Raw genomic sequence first — 20,272 nt, 5'->3', positions numbered from 1 at the left:
GCAGTTACCATGTGTACTCAGGCAGTGCCTAAGCAAAATATAGACAGCCACCAATGTAATGTCTGTTAACTGTCCTTGCAGTGAACAATCAAAGAGTGGAACTGCAACACATAGCCTAGTGCCCAGAGGTGTGCCGATGGGGTAAGCAGTTTGCCACTCACACGCCTAGCATGGGGAGTGGCCTGCCATACAGACACCCTTAATCTATGCCCTGTATGCTGTACTCCATGCACTTGTCCCCACAGAGAAGCACCTCTGGGGCTTCTTTTTTCTTGACTTTAAAGAACAATTTCTCTTCTAGTTGCTTTTCTCAGGAGAAATTTAAAATAATTGTAATATGAATATCATAGATGTAAGTATGAACCCTGAGCTGTATTTTAAAACCCTGACAATTTACAAAAGGAACCCATGGTTCTCATATCTACTTCTCACAAAGAGCTGCCATTCATTCAGTCAAGTCTCGCCCAGGGTTTGCTCATTGTGTTACTGGAGGGTGTGTTTTGCAGCAGAGGGGCTGAGTGATGGTGTCACACTCTCTGAGGTGTAGGTCATTTCTCCCTAGTGATATATATAGATTCCCAATACACAAAGAGCCACAAGTAAGAGGTTTCTGCCTAGGCTGACATCAGTCCCAAGCCCACTTGCTTGAAGAAAGACCAGTCTCAATTCTTCATCTCCCTTTTGTTTGTTTTTCGTTAGTGAATACCAAGAGAACATGGGGAGAGTTGGCTGTAGTGGTGAAGCTGAGCTTCACGTATGCAGACTTAAACCTCAAGCTTTAAGTCTGCATATGTGTTATTAGGGGTGACAGATCCTATTTCCTCACCCGTTGTGAACAGGATGGTGCTCAGATTGCATATGGGAGAAGTGATGTTTCTTCCTCTCACTTTCACCATAGAATGTGCCCAGCCAGAGGGTCCAAATAACTCTAACTTGCAGTGGGGTGTTCTCCTGTAATTCTCTCTACTTCTGTCCTGACCATCAGCTCGTGTCCCCTGCCTTATCAGTCCTCACTAGATGGTTGCAACACAGATGATGGTGCATGTATCACACAGCCTCCCCTAACTTTAGTGACAGCACCATATCTAACATGACTCCTTCCTGGATCCAGATACTAGAGGGAGTCTTTACTATCAGCTCTAACAAACAAAACTTCTGATGTTTTTTGAAAATTTCTTTTTCATGTGTGATCTGTTTTTTCTCATCTCCTCACTTGGCCTTTCCTTCTTCTTACCATATGTGAATTCTTCAAATGTAACGTATTTCAGAAATCTGTGTTAGATTCCCTGTGATTTACATATCCTTCCACACAGAATGCCCACTCTACAGGGCAGCTTGATTTCTCCAGTGCATAAAGGACATGAGTGCCCAGTACAATAGAGCATCTGTGGACCAAGCTGGAAGTATCACTCTGTAGACCCTTGTTTGAGGGGGTGTTTCTCAAATTACCTCCCTGATGTCAGAGAGCTTGTGTTATGTCTCATGATCTCCTGGACTATGTTGTGCCAGGCACAATGTGCACAGCTGGGAAGGTACATAGTTCAGGATTTCAGTCATCTATGAATCATTCCCATTCTCCAGGATGCTTCTTAACAACAATGGAATCTCAGCAGGGACATTACTATAGATATTTCTTCTGAACACTACCATGGTGCATTTACACAATTTTAACTCTATTTACTTGATGGGTATCATTTAGTAATGATTGTGGTTAAAAACTGGAGCTAGCAGAATGACCAGACTGTGCTTTCTCCTGGCCACTACCTGTATGAAAATTAGTTCTCCTCATTATTGCATGAAATTGTGTCCCTTTCTTTGAGGCATGATATCAGGAAAGGGTCTAATTTTTTCCCAATACTGATACAGAAATTTACCATCAGAAAACAATTTTCCAACAGTTTCAAGGCAATGAACAATGCATCCATGAGTTCTTGACTATTACTGAAAATTCATGGCACCTGCACACTCCAGTTTGTATGACTGCAGATTCCTCAGTTACACTGACCTTAAATTCATCCAATGGCCTTGAGACCCACGTGATTAAAACACGTCATTTATTGAGTGTTAGAAAACCTAGATTGTGTAAGATTCAAGTGTTTCAAATGAATTAAAGCAGATTCTGTGTGTCACAGAAAAGTGATAGAATGCAGGTTTTGGTTTTAAATTTCACATGTCTTTTTGTTGTTGAGATAAGGCAATTTTAAACCCTCTTCCTTTACTTTTATTCCAGATTGAACCCAGGGAATTTAGTCATTAAACTATCTCACCAGCCATTTTTTTTATATTGGGAGAAAATCTTGCCTAGTTACTGAGCTTTGGCCTTGTAATCCTCTGACTCCTGAGCCACCGGGATTGCAGGCATTCAGTCTCACCTAAAACAACTTTTAAGTTATTTCTTTACATGCTAATATAGATCAATTTAATCTTATACTATCAAAATATTTATATAATATTTGACTTACATAAAATAAATTCATAAGTATTGGCATATGACATTTATATATAGCTCTCACAAAAAAATAACTAAGGCCTAGTGATTAAATGTGAACATTAAAATATTTGGGGGTTACCAGGGATTAAACTCATGGGCACTCAACCATTGAGCCACATCCCCACTCCTACTTTGTATTTTATTTAGAGACAGCATCTCACCAAGTTTCAGAGGGCCTTGCTGTTGCTGGATTCGAAATCACCATCCTCCTGTATTAGCCTCCCAAGGCACTGGGATTATAGTTTACAATTTTAAAATTCATGTTTTTTTCTGGATTTACCCTGGGAGACTGTCTTTTTCTAGTGATTTTTCATATTTCACAAATTATTTATGTTTGCACTCACATGTTGAAGCTGAAAAAGTTGATCACAAAGAACCTCAAATGAGAGAAGCTTTTTATATCTGTTTTAAGAGATAGATGGCAAGGAATGCCAAAAAGCAGTTAAGAGGGAAAAGTAACTCAGGTTTTACAACACATAGTTTGAATCGTACAAGTAATTATTAGACTGTAGACATTCTAAAAAGATTTCACAGGTTTCAAACACCAAAATGATATTTTAGAAGGTAGAAATTGCACTGATTTGATCACTACACATTTTCAATTAAAATGCTGGGTACTATATGTAGATACCAATTAAAAATTAAACAATAATTAACACTTCAAGTCAAGTAGCAAAAATAAACAAGGATCTTTGAAAATACAAACCATGTCTCAATAGTAACCTTAAATGTTAGTGGCTTAACACACCAATCAAAAGACATAGGCTAGAATCCTGGATTTAAAAAATCCAACAATATTCTGCCTCCAGGAGACTCAGGGAAAGACAGACAGAAGGTGAAAGATTGGGAAAAAACATACCACTCACATGAACCTTGAAAGCAAGCAGGGATCTCCATACTTATATTAAATCAAGTAGACTTTAAGCCAAAGTTAATCAAAATAGATAAAGAAGAACATCTCATACAGCTCAAGGGAACCATATACCAACAAGACATAACAATCATAAATGTATATGCCCCAAATAATGGGGCAACTATGTTAAAACACACTCTTCTCAAGTTCAAGAGTCAAATTGACCACAACATGATCTGGGGTGACTTTAACACACCTTTCTCATCACTGGATAGATCTTCCAACAAAAGTTGAATAAAGAAACTATAGAGCTCAATAACACAATTAAGAACTTAATTGACATATATTAGAATATATATGAGACCGGAGAAGGAAGCTCAGCACCATGCCAGGCCAGAGGGAGGAGGAAGGCTGGCCCCACCCTGATCGCTAGTCTGGAGGAAGCCCATCAACCCTTAAAACCCAAAGTCAAACTTTTAATCATTTAATATTAACAGTTTCCCATTTTGTTTCCATGATCATTTTTGCATTTCATTTTCACCTTTACTTTTTACTTTGCAGTGAACAATTATTTTCTTAATACTTTCATTTATTTTCCTATATTTGTGATTTTAACACTGCTTGTTTCTACTGTATATAATTTAAATGATTTAATGTTGACCATGAAATTATTGAACTAATTCTTACGTTTCATTAGTTTATGGAAATTGCTTAGAAACATTGAAAATTAATAGTATCATCTGCATATGTTATTTGATTTTTGATGAAAATCCTATTTAATATTCTCAAACAATATTTAGAAGTCAGAAAAGCAAACATATTTTTCTTTTTCTAAAACTAAATCGTGAAACACTTCAGTTAACACCTTTAAATATGAAAACAGTTCATAGCTGCCCTTAAGTGGATTGAAAAAGAATTTTTCTCTGGTCATAATTGGCCATAAATTTTACAGTAATTTTATAAGTGATATGCCAGAAGGTTTGCTCTATCAAAATGATTTTTGGAAACTTCCCATATGACAATGTCCCTCTTGGTCATGAAGTCCAATCATTCTTTTTGTTGTTGTTCTCAGTTTGCTAGGGGTTTTGAATATCTGCGTCAACATCTATAAAAATATGGTCTGCAATTTCCATTCTTATGCTGTGTTAGCTGGTATTTCTGGCCTTACAGAAAGAATTAGTCAATTTTCTTCTTCTACATTTAGACGTGATCATGAATTATGGTTACTGATCCTTATTACATTTTTCATAGAAATCACCCGTGAAGGCTCCTTTTTAAAAATGTGATTACTGGTTTTTTTTTTTTTTGGTGGGTCAATTTTTAGAGCTAGGTTTTTGCCATTTTGGCCTCAAATTCCTTAGCCTAAATCCTCTTCTTGCTGTGGCCTCAAGGTAGTCAAGACTAGTGGCATGTGCTCCCATGTCAGCATAACTGCAAGTATTTTTTGAGCAACTGTAAAGTTAAATGTTGATTTGTAGGTCTATTTTACATTTCTTCACATCTGGGTCTACTAATGTATTCTATTGATTTCTGAAGTAATTTTCAAAGTTGATGATTATCTAGCAATTTATCTATATTTTGTTGTTTTCCAGACTTGAGATTTTCTTGGCAATTAAGATGGAATGATGAGCAAGAACAATGTGTGGAAATGAGAACTTGGCATTTTTAGAATTGATCTAAGAATGCCCTGTGCTGGATGGAGAGAGTGCACCCATAATCCTGTGAGACAAATGAAGCAGAAAAGCTAAATTATCATTTTATGTAGCCTAATACGTGATCTTGAGTAACTTTCAAATGTCTTTACATACTTGTTTAATTTTTAGGGCAGAATCTAAGTATTTTACCATATTTAAATTAGGTTATGAGGGGTTTATATTAAATTTTGGTGAGTTGTGTAAGTTTCTTATATTTTGCATGTTGATCTTTTATCAGACATGGGGATAGAAACGGTTTTCTAAACCCAGTATACTTTTATATTTCATTGATTGATTCCATTGCTGTTGAGCAGCATTTTTAGATTTATATAGTCTCAGCCATTTTTCCTTGCACAGTCTCTGCATATTCGATCTAAAACCATTGCCAACACCAATGGCAAAAAAAAAAAAAAAAATCTCATTTTCTTCTGGAATTGTGATGCTTTCAGGTTATATCACAATGAGATATAACCACACACTTGTGGACTCAATCCTCAAAATGTTGGTAGGTAACACATACTGCAGAGGATATGCAGAAAAGGAGACACTTGGACATCCTTGCCAGGAATATAAATTTGAATAGACGTTAAAAAAACTATAAGGGGGCTTTTCAAAAAATTAGAACAAGAGATGCCATATGACCCAGACATTGAGAATATACCTGTATTTTTAGGATTCTTCAGAAAAATAGAATACATAAAACATGTACATGTGTAGAAAGAAGGGAGCTTATTATATTTACTCACATAATCATGGGAGGAATAGTCACCAAATGTTTGCCTACAGGATGGCAACACTGTGAAACTGGTAACAGCTCAGTCCAAGCAGCTGGAAGCTTCACAGTATGAGGAAGCAAATGAAGCAGCTTTGGTCCAGGACAGAGGACTTAAATAATCCTGGTAGATGAAAAAACAAATAACCTGATCAACAAGTGGGCCAAGGACCTGAACAGATACTTCTCAGGATAGAATATACAATCAATAAATATATGAAAAAATGCTCATCATCTCTAGAAATCAGAGAAATGCAAATCAAAACTACTCTAAGATATCATCTCACTCCAGTCAGAATGGCAGCTATTATGAAGACAAACAACAATAAGTGTTGGTGAGGATGTAGGGAAAAGGTACACTCATACACTTCTGGTGGGACTGCAAATTGATACAGCCAATTTGGAAAGTAGTATGGAGATTCCTTGGAAATATGGGATTGGAACCTCCATTTGACCCACCTATCCCTATCCTCAGGCTAAGCACAAAGGTTTAAAAACATTATACTACAAGGACACAGCCACATCAATGTTTATAGCACCACAATTCACAATAGCTAAACTATGGAGCCAACATAGATGCCCTTCAGTGGTTGAATAAATTTAAAAAAATGTGGCATATATACACAATGGAATTTTACTCAGCAATAAAAGAATAAAATCTTGGCATTTGCATGTAAATGGATGGAGTTGGAGAAGATAATGATAAGTGGAGTTAGCCAATGCCCCCCCCTCTAAAAACAACCAAACAAACAAAAAAACAAATACCGAATATTTCCTGGACATAAGGGGGCTGACTTATAGTTGAGTGTGCATGGGGAGCATAGGAGGAATATATGAATTCTAGATAGGGCAGAGGGGTGGAAGGAAAAGGGAGGGGGACAGGTATTAGCAAGGATCTTGGAATGTGTAACACATCCAAAATATATGTATGTAGACTTGAATTGGGTGTCAACATACGTTACATTAAAAAAAAGATACAAAAATTGTGGTATATATGTGTATTAAGATTTGTAATGCAAAAGAAAAAAGAATCTCATTAACATACATTAGTTAGAGCAACGTAAAAGGAGGGGAAGGCAGGGGATGTGGGGATAAGAAAGAGAATGAAACAGACATTATTACTTCATGTATGTATGTGACTGTATGACCCATGTGATTCTACAATATGTATACTAAGAAAAATGAGAAATTATATCCCATCTATGTATGATATATCAAAGTATATAAATGCATTATGCTGTCATGGATAACTAATTAAAACAAATAAAATTTTTTAAAAAGACCCTGGTAGAGCCAATGGTGCAAGTCCCCAAAGGGGACTTTAAGAAGCTTGGAGAATAAGCAAGTGACTGCTTCTCTTGCTTTTTTTCCAAATCAAACCTATTGAACACCAATATATTTGTTCATTACAGGTAATCCCCATGCTTTCTGCCTCAGCCTTCTGGAAGCACACTCACAGACACCTGCAGTGTATGGGTATCTCAATCCACTGAAGTGGACAGCTGACATTAACCACTTCAACAATTGAAGGAAATAAAATCCATCTTTAGGAATATCTACCCTCCCAAGTTAACCACCATACTATCCACAACCTAAATTTCCAAAGAGTAACTCAGGAAGAGGAACCTATGGTATATTACAGATAATAGAGAAAGAGAGATTTATTATTGTGTTTACACACAAATGTATAAACATGCATATATAACCTTTTCAGTGTTTTTACAATTATTTTGAGACAAGGTCTTTTAAGGTGCAGAGGGTGTCACCAAGATGCGAGGCTGGCTCCAAGATAGTGATTCTCCTCCCTCAGCCTATCGAGTCCCTAGCATGACAAAAGAAATGTGCCTCCACACCTCACTTATTACTCAACTTTAAAATGAGTATGATGTATATGGCAGTGTTGCCAAAATTTGAAGGCCAGCCTTAGTAGTTTGGTAACATTCTGTCTTAAAACTGAAAAAGAAAATGATGGTGTATCTCTGTCACTGGTAAGGCAACCCTTGGTCGAAACCCCAGAAACAAAAGAATATTCTCCAATAACACAGACAAGCTGGAGGAATTTAGGCTAAGTGAGATGATCCAGATGCAGAAATACATTGTATACTCTATGTTGAGAGCCTAGAATAAAATAGAATGGATGTGTAGAGAGATTCGGGTTGTTATCAGGGAGCATCATCAATAATATCACATCATATACTGGAAATTCAAAAAGACAGGATTATGTTTTTAGTGCAGAATTTGATAATTATGCGAGATGATGGGTTTTATCATCACATAGCAATTGCAAATACTTATGGGATTCAGTGTGATGTTTATATATATGCATATACATGTATTCATAATATCCAAACATCCTCTTCTGCCTTTGATGCCCCCACACACTCCTCAGCCATACTAATCACTATTGTACTTGCACATGATATTATATTAGTTAACATATGAGATGTTACACTATTGTGTGTTTCTTCACTTAGCATGACATCATCCAATTTCATCTATTTTACTGACCATTAGAGGAGTTTGTATTGATGGCTGAGTAATACACCATGGTGAATATATAATATACTTTCTCGTGGATATGTTCAATTGCTTACCTACAACACTGGCTTTTCTCTATATCTGTATTGTTAAACATACTGTTATTCAACTTGAAATTAAGTAACAAAAGAAAGCAACAACTACAAAAGAATGAAGAAACTGGGAGTGGGGGCACAAACCTGCAATCCCAATGGCTTGGGAGGCTGAGGCAGGAAATTCACGAGTTCAAAGACAGACTCAGCAAATTAATATGGACCTATACAACTAAGTGAGACTCTGTTTCTAAAAAAAAAAAAAAAAAAAACATGACTGGGGAAGTGGCTTTGTGGTTGAGTGATACTGGGACCTATCCCTAGTATACCCCCCAAAAAAAAAGAGAAAAAAGAAACTAGAAAACTATGTCCTAACCTGATTTTATCAAATGAAAAGAAGCCAAGGCATAACAAAAATCATATTCTTTAAGTTTGTTAATATAAAGTTAATATGCTATCTCTTTGAGTCTTTCACAAAGTGCAATATTTTGAGAGCATTCAGTAGGTTATATTACATGAAAAACTGCTCTTGTGCAAATAATGAAATAAAACCTTAGCAAGGTGTGGTGGTGCATGACTGTAATCCCAGAGACTCTGGAGGATGATAAAAAGCCAGCCTCAACAACTTAGGGAGGGTCTAAGCAATTCAGTGCCCCTGGGCTCAATCCACAGCATTAAAAACAAAAACAAAGATAAAAAAGAAATAAGACATTAGGCTGCTGAACATTTATATTTTCAGTGTTGCATATGTTTGGCCCAATACTCCCAAGTTCACTTCATCCATCAATTTATAATTGAAATCTCTAGTTATTTGTTTGTGAGAGAAAAGAGACAGAGATGTTCCTGAACTCTGCCATTCCTTTGCTAGTTTCTGCCATAAGCTAGGCAAAGATCTGCCCATTGTGATCCCCAGGGGACTATGGCTCAGTCCTTTAACTTCATGCACAGATGCACCTTGATGAGTGGATGTTGACTTGACTGCTAAAGTGGGGAAGAGGTAAAAGGGAAGTAATGTGTGTGGGCATGTGGGTGGGGTGTGATAATGATGACTTCTGACCAAATCCTACCCATGATCATCTTTTTAAAATGTACCAAGTAAATGGTTTATTTTCTTATATATCTTCTGTGATCCTAATCCTACAGTTAAATGTGAGGGTCCCTATTCTCCATATCCAGCTACCTTAGCATTTTATTTCTCAATCTGATGCCTCACAATTTGAAACACCTAGTCCCCCTTCCTCAGAGGCTTGACCTCATGTCTCTTGCTTATATTTGTAATATCTGGGAATCAAAAGTTAAATATACTGAAAATGGGAGCTGGGACTGGGGCTCAGCCATAAAGTGCTCACCTAGCATTTGCAAGGTACTGGGTTTCATCCTCAGCACCACCGAGAAATAAATGGATAGATTTAGGGTATTGGGTCCAATTCCAACTATAAAATATATTTAAAAAAATAAATATTGAAAAGGCAATGTATCTAGCAATTAGGGAAATGCAAATTAAAACTGCACTGAGATTCCCCTTTCACTCAAGTCAAAATGGCATTTATCCAGAATACAGTAACAATCATGCTCACCCACATGAATGGGGTCCTAAGGAGAATAAGGTATATTTTATGCTTGGATAATTTTACCAAAATGGACTCTATGGTCATGTATAACTAAGAAGAACCAACAAAATAGAAAAACATAAAACATACTTAACAGGACCATAGGACCAAATTGATAGCATCGCATTTGGATGAGGAATTGTCTTTAGGTACATTACAGAATTTTCTAAATCGCTCCCCCATTGGATGCTGCCAAAGGTGTTGGAGTCTGAAGGGAAGGTGGAGGTTCAGGGTGCTGCATGGAGAACGAAGGACTCCCCAACCCGCTTTTATCTGCAGGAGCTGGGGTTCCAGGGGGCAGGTAACCTCGAGGCCTCCATGATTAATTAAGGCAGAGAGGAGCAGGGTGCATTCAAATCTATGGAGTTATTTACCAAATTAGGAAAACCTGGAATTGGATTTCCTGGACTCCCAATCAAACCCAAATTGTTTTTCATTAATAGAAAGACCCTGGAGTCCCCCTTAAAGAAGCCTTCTCTGTATTATGTGACTTTTTGCACCACTGAATTGGGGGGACAAGACCAGAGCTCGCTTTGGAAACACATTGGCTTTGTCTGCATCAAGACAAGCAGATAGGGTCCGTCTTTTTTCTTTCTTTTTGTCAAGTGCAGAGTATTCAGCTGATATAAGAATGCACACCTGGGCAGGAGGTCTCTGGTTTTTGGAGGAGGCAGGATTCCATTGCCTGGGATCCAGGGGACTGGTGGGAACCAGGGAGAGTACCCAGGGTGGCCTTGATCTGTGCAAGGCTGTTATCCTGTGGCCACCGCAGGTATTTCTCTCAAAAAGAAAGAAAGAAAAAAAAAGTGTCACAGGCCTGTCATTGCAGCGTCTAGGGAGGCTGAGGCAGGAGGATGGTGAATTGAAAGCCAGCTTCAGCAAAAGCAAGGTGCTAAGCAACTCAATGAGACCCTGTCTCTAAACTTCAAGCTAGGGCTGGGGAAGGGGCTCAGAGGTCCAGGGCTCTGAATTCAACCCTCAGTGGCCAGAGTGAGAGGGAGCCCGGGTGCAGCTGGGGTTTACACAGGTCTGCGCTCTGGGGGTCTCTTCTGTGCTGATCTCCTTATTCTGGCTCCAGCTCAATGTGGGCTCCAGATACAGATTCAGCTCAGCTGGAGGAACATCAGCTCTCATACTCCCAACCCGTTGGGAACCTCCTCCAGGGGGCCTGCCCCCCCCCCACCGTGAGCCTCCACCAGCTCTGGCCATGTTGCACTGGACAGTCCCCATGGGGCGAAAGGCCAGTTCTGCTTGGAGAATTTTGCACAGATGAACAGAGGACAAGTCAGCACCCCGAAGACGCTCTGGGTGGTCTTATTATAGGTGGAGGCCCAGGTGGTGAAAATTTCAAGAAATGACTTCAATTTCCTAACATCAAAACCCAACAGAACTTAGAATTCTGGTCACCGTAACCCTAACCCAATGCCCAGACCCCAAAAGGAAAGGAAAAAAAGCTGCACCCAAACCCTGCCATTCTGGCCTCCTTCTTGCCACTGTCACTCAAATAGAAGGTTTGCTGGGCTCAGGCTGGGGAGAGCAGAGACTGACTGACGCCTTGTCCAATCAGAAGCCCCCGTGCTGAGTGCTGTCCAATCCTGAGCGCAGCCAGCGAACAGGGGGCGGGCCTCCGCGCTAGGGATGGGATTTATTTCTCCAGGGTCTGTGCAGTTGGCCTCCAGGCTTTGCTCGGTGTCCGGGATCCTGGTTGGCCCTGCCATGCAGGGGCTGAAGCTCCCCAGGGCAGGCTTGTCTGCTGGGCACCAGGAAATGCTGAGTGTGCAGTGGCACCTGGTGCCTGGACAGGGAGGCTTTGGAGGGAGGCGGGGCAGGGAGGCCATCAGGTGGGACCCACTGTGGCAGAACCTGAGTTGGCCGACCCCGACTCCCTGGGCTTTCCGTGTCCACAGGCCTGAGCCCATTGGGGACAGCGCCCCTCAGTCCCCATGGCCAGCAGGGTGGAGAGCGTGACAGTGGCGGAGACCCCTTCAGCCTCCCCATACCCTGGGGCTGCCTCAGCCCCTGCTCCAGTCCTAAGTGGCAGGTGAGCTTGGCTGCCCAGCTTCTTCCTGGGCTGTGGTGATTGACAGGTGGAACCAGAGAATATTCAACTGCAAGCCAGGGGATGGCGCACACCTGTCATCCCAGTGGCTGCAGGTAGGGGGCTGATGCAGAAGGATTGCGAGGTCAAGGCCAGCCTAGGCAAGTGGGTGAGGCACTTAGAGACTCAGGAAGACCCTGCCTCTAAATAAAATTCAAAATAGGGCTGGGGATGGGGCTCAGTGGTTGAGGGCCTCTGAGTTCAATGCCCAGTACCAAAAAAAAAAAAAAAAAAATTCCAATCTCTAAACACCCTTTTCCTGCAGGAGGGGAGCTATGGTGAACAGGGACCTCGCTTATTCCTCAGCTAGTTTTGTGGAGTTTGTTTTTTGTTTTGTAGTTAACAGAAGGGTGCCTTACCACTCAGCCATGTCCCTGGTAGTTTTTAGTTTTTATTCTGACCGCGGGTCTAGCTAAGTTGCTGAGATTGACCTTGTTAGGCTTTGATTGATAATGACTTTTCTGTTGCAATTAAGTATAGGATTTTCACATCCACGTGGGTTCATGGGTGGACTTTATTGACGTCGTGATTCCTAGATGATAATTGTAACAGTACAGCTCCACAATGTACATGTTAGGTAATAACTATTTTTCTCTTATAGTTCAAAAGTTTCTTGGTTAAGTTTACATATATTTAACTTTGTGGATGAATTTTAGGACTGGATCCTTCCATTAAGAGTAAAGCATGCTGGATTGTTTATTAGCGCAGCATAGTTATACCACATGCATATGGCACCGGTGTAAAAATTACCCATGGTATTTTATACTATTTTTAAGCTGAATGTACCATGACTATTAATGTATTATCCTGGTCCTATGAACTGATTTCAGCAAGTCCCTGCGGCGGGGGTCTATCATGTGTCTTTATTAGCAAAAGAGTTTCTATAAATAGTTAAGAAGCACTTAAACTCTTTCAGTTTATTAGAATTCTTTTGTTTCCTATCATCATTGATACTATTTAATTTTGTCTCTGATAGGATTTTATTTTACATTTCTTGGGTTTCTAAAGATGTTCAATTCTTTTTATTCTCATTATTAAACACATGGGTATCTCCTGTACAAATTGGCAGCTCAAGTCTTCTCCATGAATTTCTTCTGTGCTGGATTTCAGAGTGTTGGGACCGTGAGAATCACCAGTTCGTGGGCCCTTTTCCTACCCAAGGGGGCTGGGATGTGCAGGGGTCTCAGGTTTTTCTCACTCCTGAGGTTTTCATTCTTTTGGGGGGGCATGGGGAGCATAGTGGATTGAATGCAGAGGTCCTTTCCCACAGAGCTACATCCCTCGTACTTTCTATCATTTATCTCCTGACAGATGTTGAGATGCTGAGTCTGGCCTTGAACTTATACCTCAGCTTCCTGAGTGGCTGGGATTACAGGTGTGGCCCTCCTGCCTGGGGCCCCCTGAATGTTCTAAATGTAAGGGAAGAAAAATGTCAGATCAATAACCCCGTCTCACAGATGAAATCTGTACACATGTCTCAATGAATTCCTCAAATTCAAGTCCCCTGTCCCCATTTCCAGTAAAAATGTGTGTGTGTGTGTGTGTGTGTGTGTGTGTACTCCCTATTCCACGCCCAGGCCAGACACCTTGTCAGAATGTCTTTGGGCTCAGTGTCCCCCCTGTGGACTGCATGTCCCAGGGGTCTCATGCCCTCTGTGATATTTTCCTGGTCCGGTTTTGGCTCTGCCTGACACAAGGATCCCACACCTAGGTCATCTGAGGTCTCCTGAGCGTCTGGTACATATCAGCCACCTGTTGAACCATGAGCAGGTGCACTTAGGGGAAGTAGTTTCTCAGGGGAGCAAGTGATGGCCCTGTGGCTGGGAGGAGTCTCCTTATACAGAAGCCACTTCAGATGTTCCCTTGTCCTTGTTCCTGTGGATACTTGAACATCAGTGGGCATGCGGACATTTATTAACACACTGGTTCAAGTTCCTTTGGAAATGCATCCAGAGTGGTTGTTAGCTTTTAAAGAACTCCATACTATTTTTAAAAATGGCTGCACTAAACTGATATTCTAGCCCCATGTGAGCGGGTCTCTTTCTCCATGCCCACGTCGTTGGAGGACTAGTTCCTTTGCCTATTGCATAGGAGCCTTTCCCACAGCTGGAGTCGGGCTGCAGAAGGTCTCCTACTTGGCTGGTGACTGAATTCCTGTTGGTTAGAACCCAGACTGCCTGTGCTAACTGCAGGAAGGTGATGTGAGCCTATTCTAGAAAGAAACAGAGTTTTGACCGCTTTTACTTCACTTCTGGTGCGGATTGTAGCACAGGGAAATACTCAGACATCAATGTGAAGCCCCTCCTTTGTGATTCAGGTAGATATGCACATGCACAGTTGCCACTGCTCCCAAAGCTTGGTGGGTTAGGATGGAGACCATGGAATGGGAAAAATATTGGGACCCTGAGTGCCTGGAGATCCTTCTTCCAGAAAGAACTGGCTAGACCTGGAGTTGTTACTGAGGTAGGAGGGAGAGGGCTCAGGCAGGGCTGCTGGGTGGACTGCATTTGTCCTGTCTACTCTCAGGGACCTGCTAGGGAGGAGCTCAACTGTTAACAATCACACTTTGCAGATCATGCTGCAAATCCCTTCTAGGGATAAACTGGGACCCTTGACCTCACTCCCCTTCTGCCCTGGTCCCATGGATAAAGATCATGACCCACCACAGCCATAGAAAACCACCCCTTTTCTCTCATCCTGATACTTGTGTATATTTAGTTTGTTCTTCTATGAGCACCAGACAAATTGTATTTCCAGCTACAAGTCATTTCATGTCCCATGTGCTCCATTTGTGATGCCAATAAGATTTCCTCTACTCTGGGTGACATTGGATTTTGGTATTCTGTCCCAATTATGTGGCACATTGCTCAAGGCAGGACTAATGCCCACGTGTCCCCCAACTTTGCATGCCCTTTGGATGGTAGAGATTTTCTGAGTGGTCCAATGCATAGGTCTCTCAATCCATTATAACTTTATTTAAAAGGGACTCAAAACAGAAGTAGGTGTTTATTTGGTGTATCCATGTGTGAAGAGAATACAGGATTCTCTTATTCTCGTATAATTCTCGTATAATTTTGAAACATAATTCTACTCAATATGTGCTTCTTTGGGATGCTGGAGTGCAATCCAGTACCACACATGTTCTGCACCCAAGCCCTACTAGTGTTCTGGGCCTCCAGTTCCCACACCACCCTTCATGTTGGGTTGCCTTGTTCATTCACATCAAATCCTCTGCTGGAGATGGTGGCATTTAGCTAGGCCTTTTCATTGCACTTCATAGTAAAATTGACCTTTACATACATATGAGGTCATCTATGAAATTTCTGCATTGTGATTTTTTTTGGTCCTCAAATTACTGCAATATGATAATTTTATACTATGCATTAGTGCCTGGTAATGATAGCTCCTGCTTTTGCTCTTAGAGTTCAGAATTCTTTGCTAATTTCATATCGAGTTAACCTTGCAGGAGAATTTTCAAACTGTTTGCTTTGGTCCCGTCTTCAATGAAAAGGAAACCATGGTGAAATTTTGATGGGGTTTTATCATAGATGAACCTGAGGGAAGCCGTCCTCTTTATAATGAGGAGTCCTATCATCTATTCCCAGGGTGTGTAATTCAGTCTGTTTTGTGGTGATCTGTATTTGTATTTTTTTCAAATTCTGCAGGTGTACTTTTAAAATATGTTTATGTGTGAAATGTGATATTTATGTGACATCAATATAAAACTGACACAGTGTTTCATAGTATTTGTCCAACTGTATGCAATATGGCAAACACAATGTGGCTGATTGCCAGAAATGGTTATTACTGGATGGAATTTCCAGGGTGTCCTATTACTGAACTATATCCTCAGCCCTTTTTAAATTTTTATTTTAAAAAATTAAATTTTTAAATGTTTTTAAATTTAATTTTCTAAAATTACTATTACTTTTTTAAAAATTAAGGCAGGGTTTCACTCAGTTGCTGGGGTCAGCTTCACAATTGTGATTTCGCCTGCCTAAGCCTCCAGAAGACTGGATATATCAGGGGTGTAGCACCACATGCATCCTATCTCACAATTTCTTTTTTTTTCAGATTTTTTAAAGTCATGATTTATTTTTTTATTTTTTATGTTTTTAAATATTTTTATTATTTTTAAAGATAAACGATAACAGTGGAATGCATTATGATCCTTATTACACATATAAAGCACAATTTTTCATATCTCTGTATATAATGTATGTTCACATCAACTTGTACCATTATATATGAACTAATTTCTTTCTGCATTACAATTATTAATACACAAATATATCACTATTTTCATGTCTTTGTATATAAGATATGTTGACACCCAAATCAAGTCTTCATACATGTATCTTGAATAATGATGTTGATCATATCATTGTATAATGAAAACCATCACATTCCACCATCCTTGCTAATCCCCTTCCCCCTCCAATTCCCTCCCACTCCCCTTCCCTATCTAGAATTAATCTAATTCTCCCATGCTCTCCCTCCCTACCCCACTGTGAGTCACCACCCTTATATCAGAGAAAATATTTGGCATTTGTTTTGGGGGGATTGGCTAACTTCACTTAACATAATATTCTCCAACTCCATACATTTACTGGCAAATGCCATGATTTTATTCTCTTTTAGTGCTGAGTAATATTCCATTGTGTATCTATGCCACATTTCTTTATGCATTCATCAACTGAAGGGCAAACAGGTTGGCTCCACAGTGTAGCTCTTGTGAATTATGCTGCTATAAACATTGCTGTGGCTGTGTCCCTGTAGCATGTTGTTTTTAAATTTTGGGGTATAGTTGAGAAGAGGAATAGCTGGGTCAAATGATGGTTCCATTTCCAGATTTCCAAGTAGTCTCCATACTTCTTTCTGTATTGGTTGCACCAAATTCCAGTTCCACCAGCAGTGTATGAGAGTATCCTTTCCCCCACATCCTGGCCAATGATTATTATTGTTTGTCTTCATAATAGCTGCCATTCTGACTAGAGTGAGATAGTATCTTAGAGTGGTTTTGATTTGCATTTTTCTGATTGCTAGAGATGATGACCATTTTTTCATATATTTGTTGATTGATTGTATATCCTCTTCTGAGAAGTGTCTGTTCAGGTCCTTGGCCTATTTATTGATTGGATTATTATTTTTTTTAGTGTTAAGATTTTTGGGTTCTTTATATACCCTAGAGATTAGTGCTCTATCTGATGTATGATGGGTAAAAATTTGCTCCCAGGAAGTAGACTCTCTATTCTGTTTTTTTTTTTTTTTTTGATAAAGAAACTTTTTAGTTTGAATCCATCCGATTTGTTGATTCTTGGTTTTAATTCTTGTGCTATAGGAGTCTTATTAGGAAAGTTGTGGCCTAATCCCACATGATGAAGTTTAGGGCCTACTTTTGCTTCTGTTAGATGCAGTGTCTCTGGTTTAATTTTTAGGTCCTTGATCCATTTTGAGTTAACTTTTGTTCATGGTGAGAGATAGGGGTTCAATTTCATTTTGTTGCATATGGATTTTCAGTTTCCCCAGCACTATTTTTTGAAGATGCTATCCCTTCTCCAGTGCATGTTTTTGGCACCTTTGTCTAATATAAGATAGTTGTAATTTTATGGGTTAGTTGATGTGTCCTCTATTCTGTACCATTGGTCTACCAGCCTGTGTTGGTGCCAATACCATGCTGTATTTGTTACTATGGCTCTGTAGAATAATTTAAGGTCTGATATAGCAATATCACCTGCTTCACTCTTTCTGCTTAGAATTGCTCTAGCCATTCTGCGTCTCCTATTTTTCCAGATGAATTTCATGATTTCTTTTTCTATTTCCATGAGGAATGCAATAGGCATTTTGATCAGAATTGCATTAAATCTGTATAGTGCTTAGGTATAATGGGCATTTTGATAATATTAATTCTGCCTATTCAAGATCAAATTAAATCTTTCCATCTTCTAAGATCTTTGATTTCTCTTTAATGTTCCTTGGTTTTCATTGTATAGATCCTTTACCTCTTTTGATGATTCCCAAGTATCTTTTTTTTGAGGATATTGTTAATGGGGTAGTTTTTCCTCATCTCCTTCTCAGAGGATTTGTCACTGATATACAGAAATGCCTTTGATTTATGTTGTTGATTTTATATCCTGCTACTATGCTGAATTCTTGTTATAGAAGTTTTCTAGTTGAATTTTTTAGGTCTTCTAGGTACAGAATTATATCATCAGCAAATAGTGCTAATTTAATTTCTTCTTTTCCTATACTTATTCCTTTAATTTCTTTCCTCTAATTGCTCTGGCCAGTGTTTCAAGAACTATGTTGAATAGAAATGGTGAGAGAGGGCATCCCTGTATTGTTCCAGATTTTAGAGGGAATGTCTTCAGTTTTTCTCCATTTAGAATGGTGTTGGCCTGGGGCTTAGTGTAGACAGCCTTTACAATGTTGAGGTGAGTTCCTGTTATCCCTAGTTTCTCTAGTGTTTTGAACATGAAGAGGTGCTGTATTTTGTCAAATGCTTTTTCTGCATTTATTAAGATGATCGTATGATTCTTATGTTTAAATCTACTGATGTGATGAATTACATTTATTGATTTCTGTATGTTTAACCAAACTTGCATCCCTGCAGTGAATTCCACTTGATCATGATGCACCATGTTTTTGATATGTTTTTTATTTGATTTGCCAGAATTTTATTCAGAACTTTTGCATCTGTTTTTTAGAGAGAGTGGTATGAAGTTTTCTTTCTTCGATGTCTTTGTCCGATTTTAGAATCAAGGTGATATTGGCCTCATAGAATGAGTTTGGAAGTGTTTCCTCTTTTTCTATTTCATGGAATAATTTTAGGAATATTGGTGTTAGTTATGCTTTGATGGTTTTGTATCCATTGAGTCCTGGGCTTTTTTTTTTTTTTTTTGGTTGGTAGGCTTTTGATGGTATCTTCTATTTCATTGCTTTAAAGTGATCTGTTTTGGGGCAGAGGATATGGCTCAAGTGGTAGCACCCTCACCTGGCACATGCAGGGTCCTCTGTTTGATACTCAGCAACACATAAAAATAAAATAAAGATGTTATGTCCACAAAAACTAAAACAAAATATTTTAAAAATTGTATCTCTTTCTTAATCAGATCATTTTCTTTTTTTTAGCTTGTGTATCATCCTCACTCAGTGTGGGTAAATTATGATTGTAGACATTTGTTGATGTCTTCAAAATTTTCTGTTTTATTGGAGTAAAAATTTTCAAAATAATTTCTAATTATCTTCTGTATTTCTCAGTGTTCATGGCAATATTTCCTTTTTCATCATGGATTTTAGTAATTAGAATTTTCCTCCCCTCTACATCATATGGATAAGGGTTTATCAAATGTATTTATTTTTTTCAAAGAGCTAACTCCTTAATCAGAGAAAACATTCAGAATTCTTTTTTGGGGGGATTGGCTAACTTCACTTAGCATTATCTTCTCCAATGCCATCCATTTACCTGCAAATGCCATAATTTTATTTTCTCTTAATGCTGAATAATATTCCATTGTGTATAAATGTCAAATTTTTTATCCATTCATTTTTGAAGGGCATCTAGGTTGGCTCCACAGTTTACCTGTTGTGAATTTTGCTGCTAAAACATTGATGTGGCTGTGTCCCTGTAGTATGCTGTTTTTAAGTCCTTTGTATATAATCGAGGAGTGGGATTGGTGGGTTAAAGGGTGGTTCCATTCCCAGTCATTTTGTCAATGTTTACTTGCTTCTTTTGTTTCAATTTCATTGATTTCAGCTCTGATTCTAATTATTTTATCTCCTTTACTGCTTTTGGTGATGATTCATTTTTTCCTAGAGCTTTGAGATGTAATTTTAGATCATTTATTTGACTTTTGCTTTTTTTTTTAAGAATGAACTCTCTACAACGAACTTTCTTCTTAGTAATGCCTTCATAGTGTTCCAGAGATTTCCATAAGTTGTATCTGTGTTCTCATTCAACTCTAAGAATTTTCAAATCTCCTCTTTGATATTTTCTGCAACCCATTGTTCATTCAGTAGCATATTGTTTATTCTCCAGCTATAGGAATAACTTCTTTTTTTTATCATTGATTTTTAATTTCTTTCCATTATGATCTGATAGAATGCAGAGTAGTATCTTTACTTTTCTGTATTTGCTTAGAGTTGCTTTTTGGCATAATATATGGTCTGTTATAGAGAAGGATC

At 38.9% G+C, this 20,272-nt stretch overlaps 2 protein-coding genes across 2 annotated transcripts in view; one reads left to right on the top strand and one right to left on the bottom strand.

Annotated features, from left to right (window-relative positions):
• The window catches only part of LOC144251498 (uncharacterized), a gene marked incomplete at its 5' end in the record, with an annotated part of 302,179 nt that overhangs the window by 64,328 nt on the left and 217,579 nt on the right, over window positions 1-20,272 (bottom strand). The gene's annotated exons all lie outside the window — the stretch shown is intronic.
• The window catches only part of LOC144251496 (uncharacterized), a 77,079-nt gene continuing 68,740 nt past the window's right edge, over window positions 11,934-20,272 (top strand). Inside the window, exons 1-2 of the mRNA XM_077794372.1 lie at window positions 11,934-12,031; window positions 13,158-13,275. Of these exons, the coding sequence (XP_077650498.1) occupies window positions 11,934-12,031; window positions 13,158-13,275 (216 nt within the window). The remainder of the gene's footprint in view (window positions 12,032-13,157; window positions 13,276-20,272) is intronic.

The sequence above is a fragment of the Urocitellus parryii genome (assembly GCF_045843805.1).
Source record: "Urocitellus parryii isolate mUroPar1 chromosome 16 unlocalized genomic scaffold, mUroPar1.hap1 SUPER_16_unloc_1, whole genome shotgun sequence".
In the NCBI taxonomy this organism is placed as follows: Eukaryota; Metazoa; Chordata; class Mammalia; order Rodentia; family Sciuridae; genus Urocitellus; species Urocitellus parryii.
Note: the sequence above shows the minus strand (reverse complement) of the source record. Positions and strands in the feature narration are given on the sequence as shown.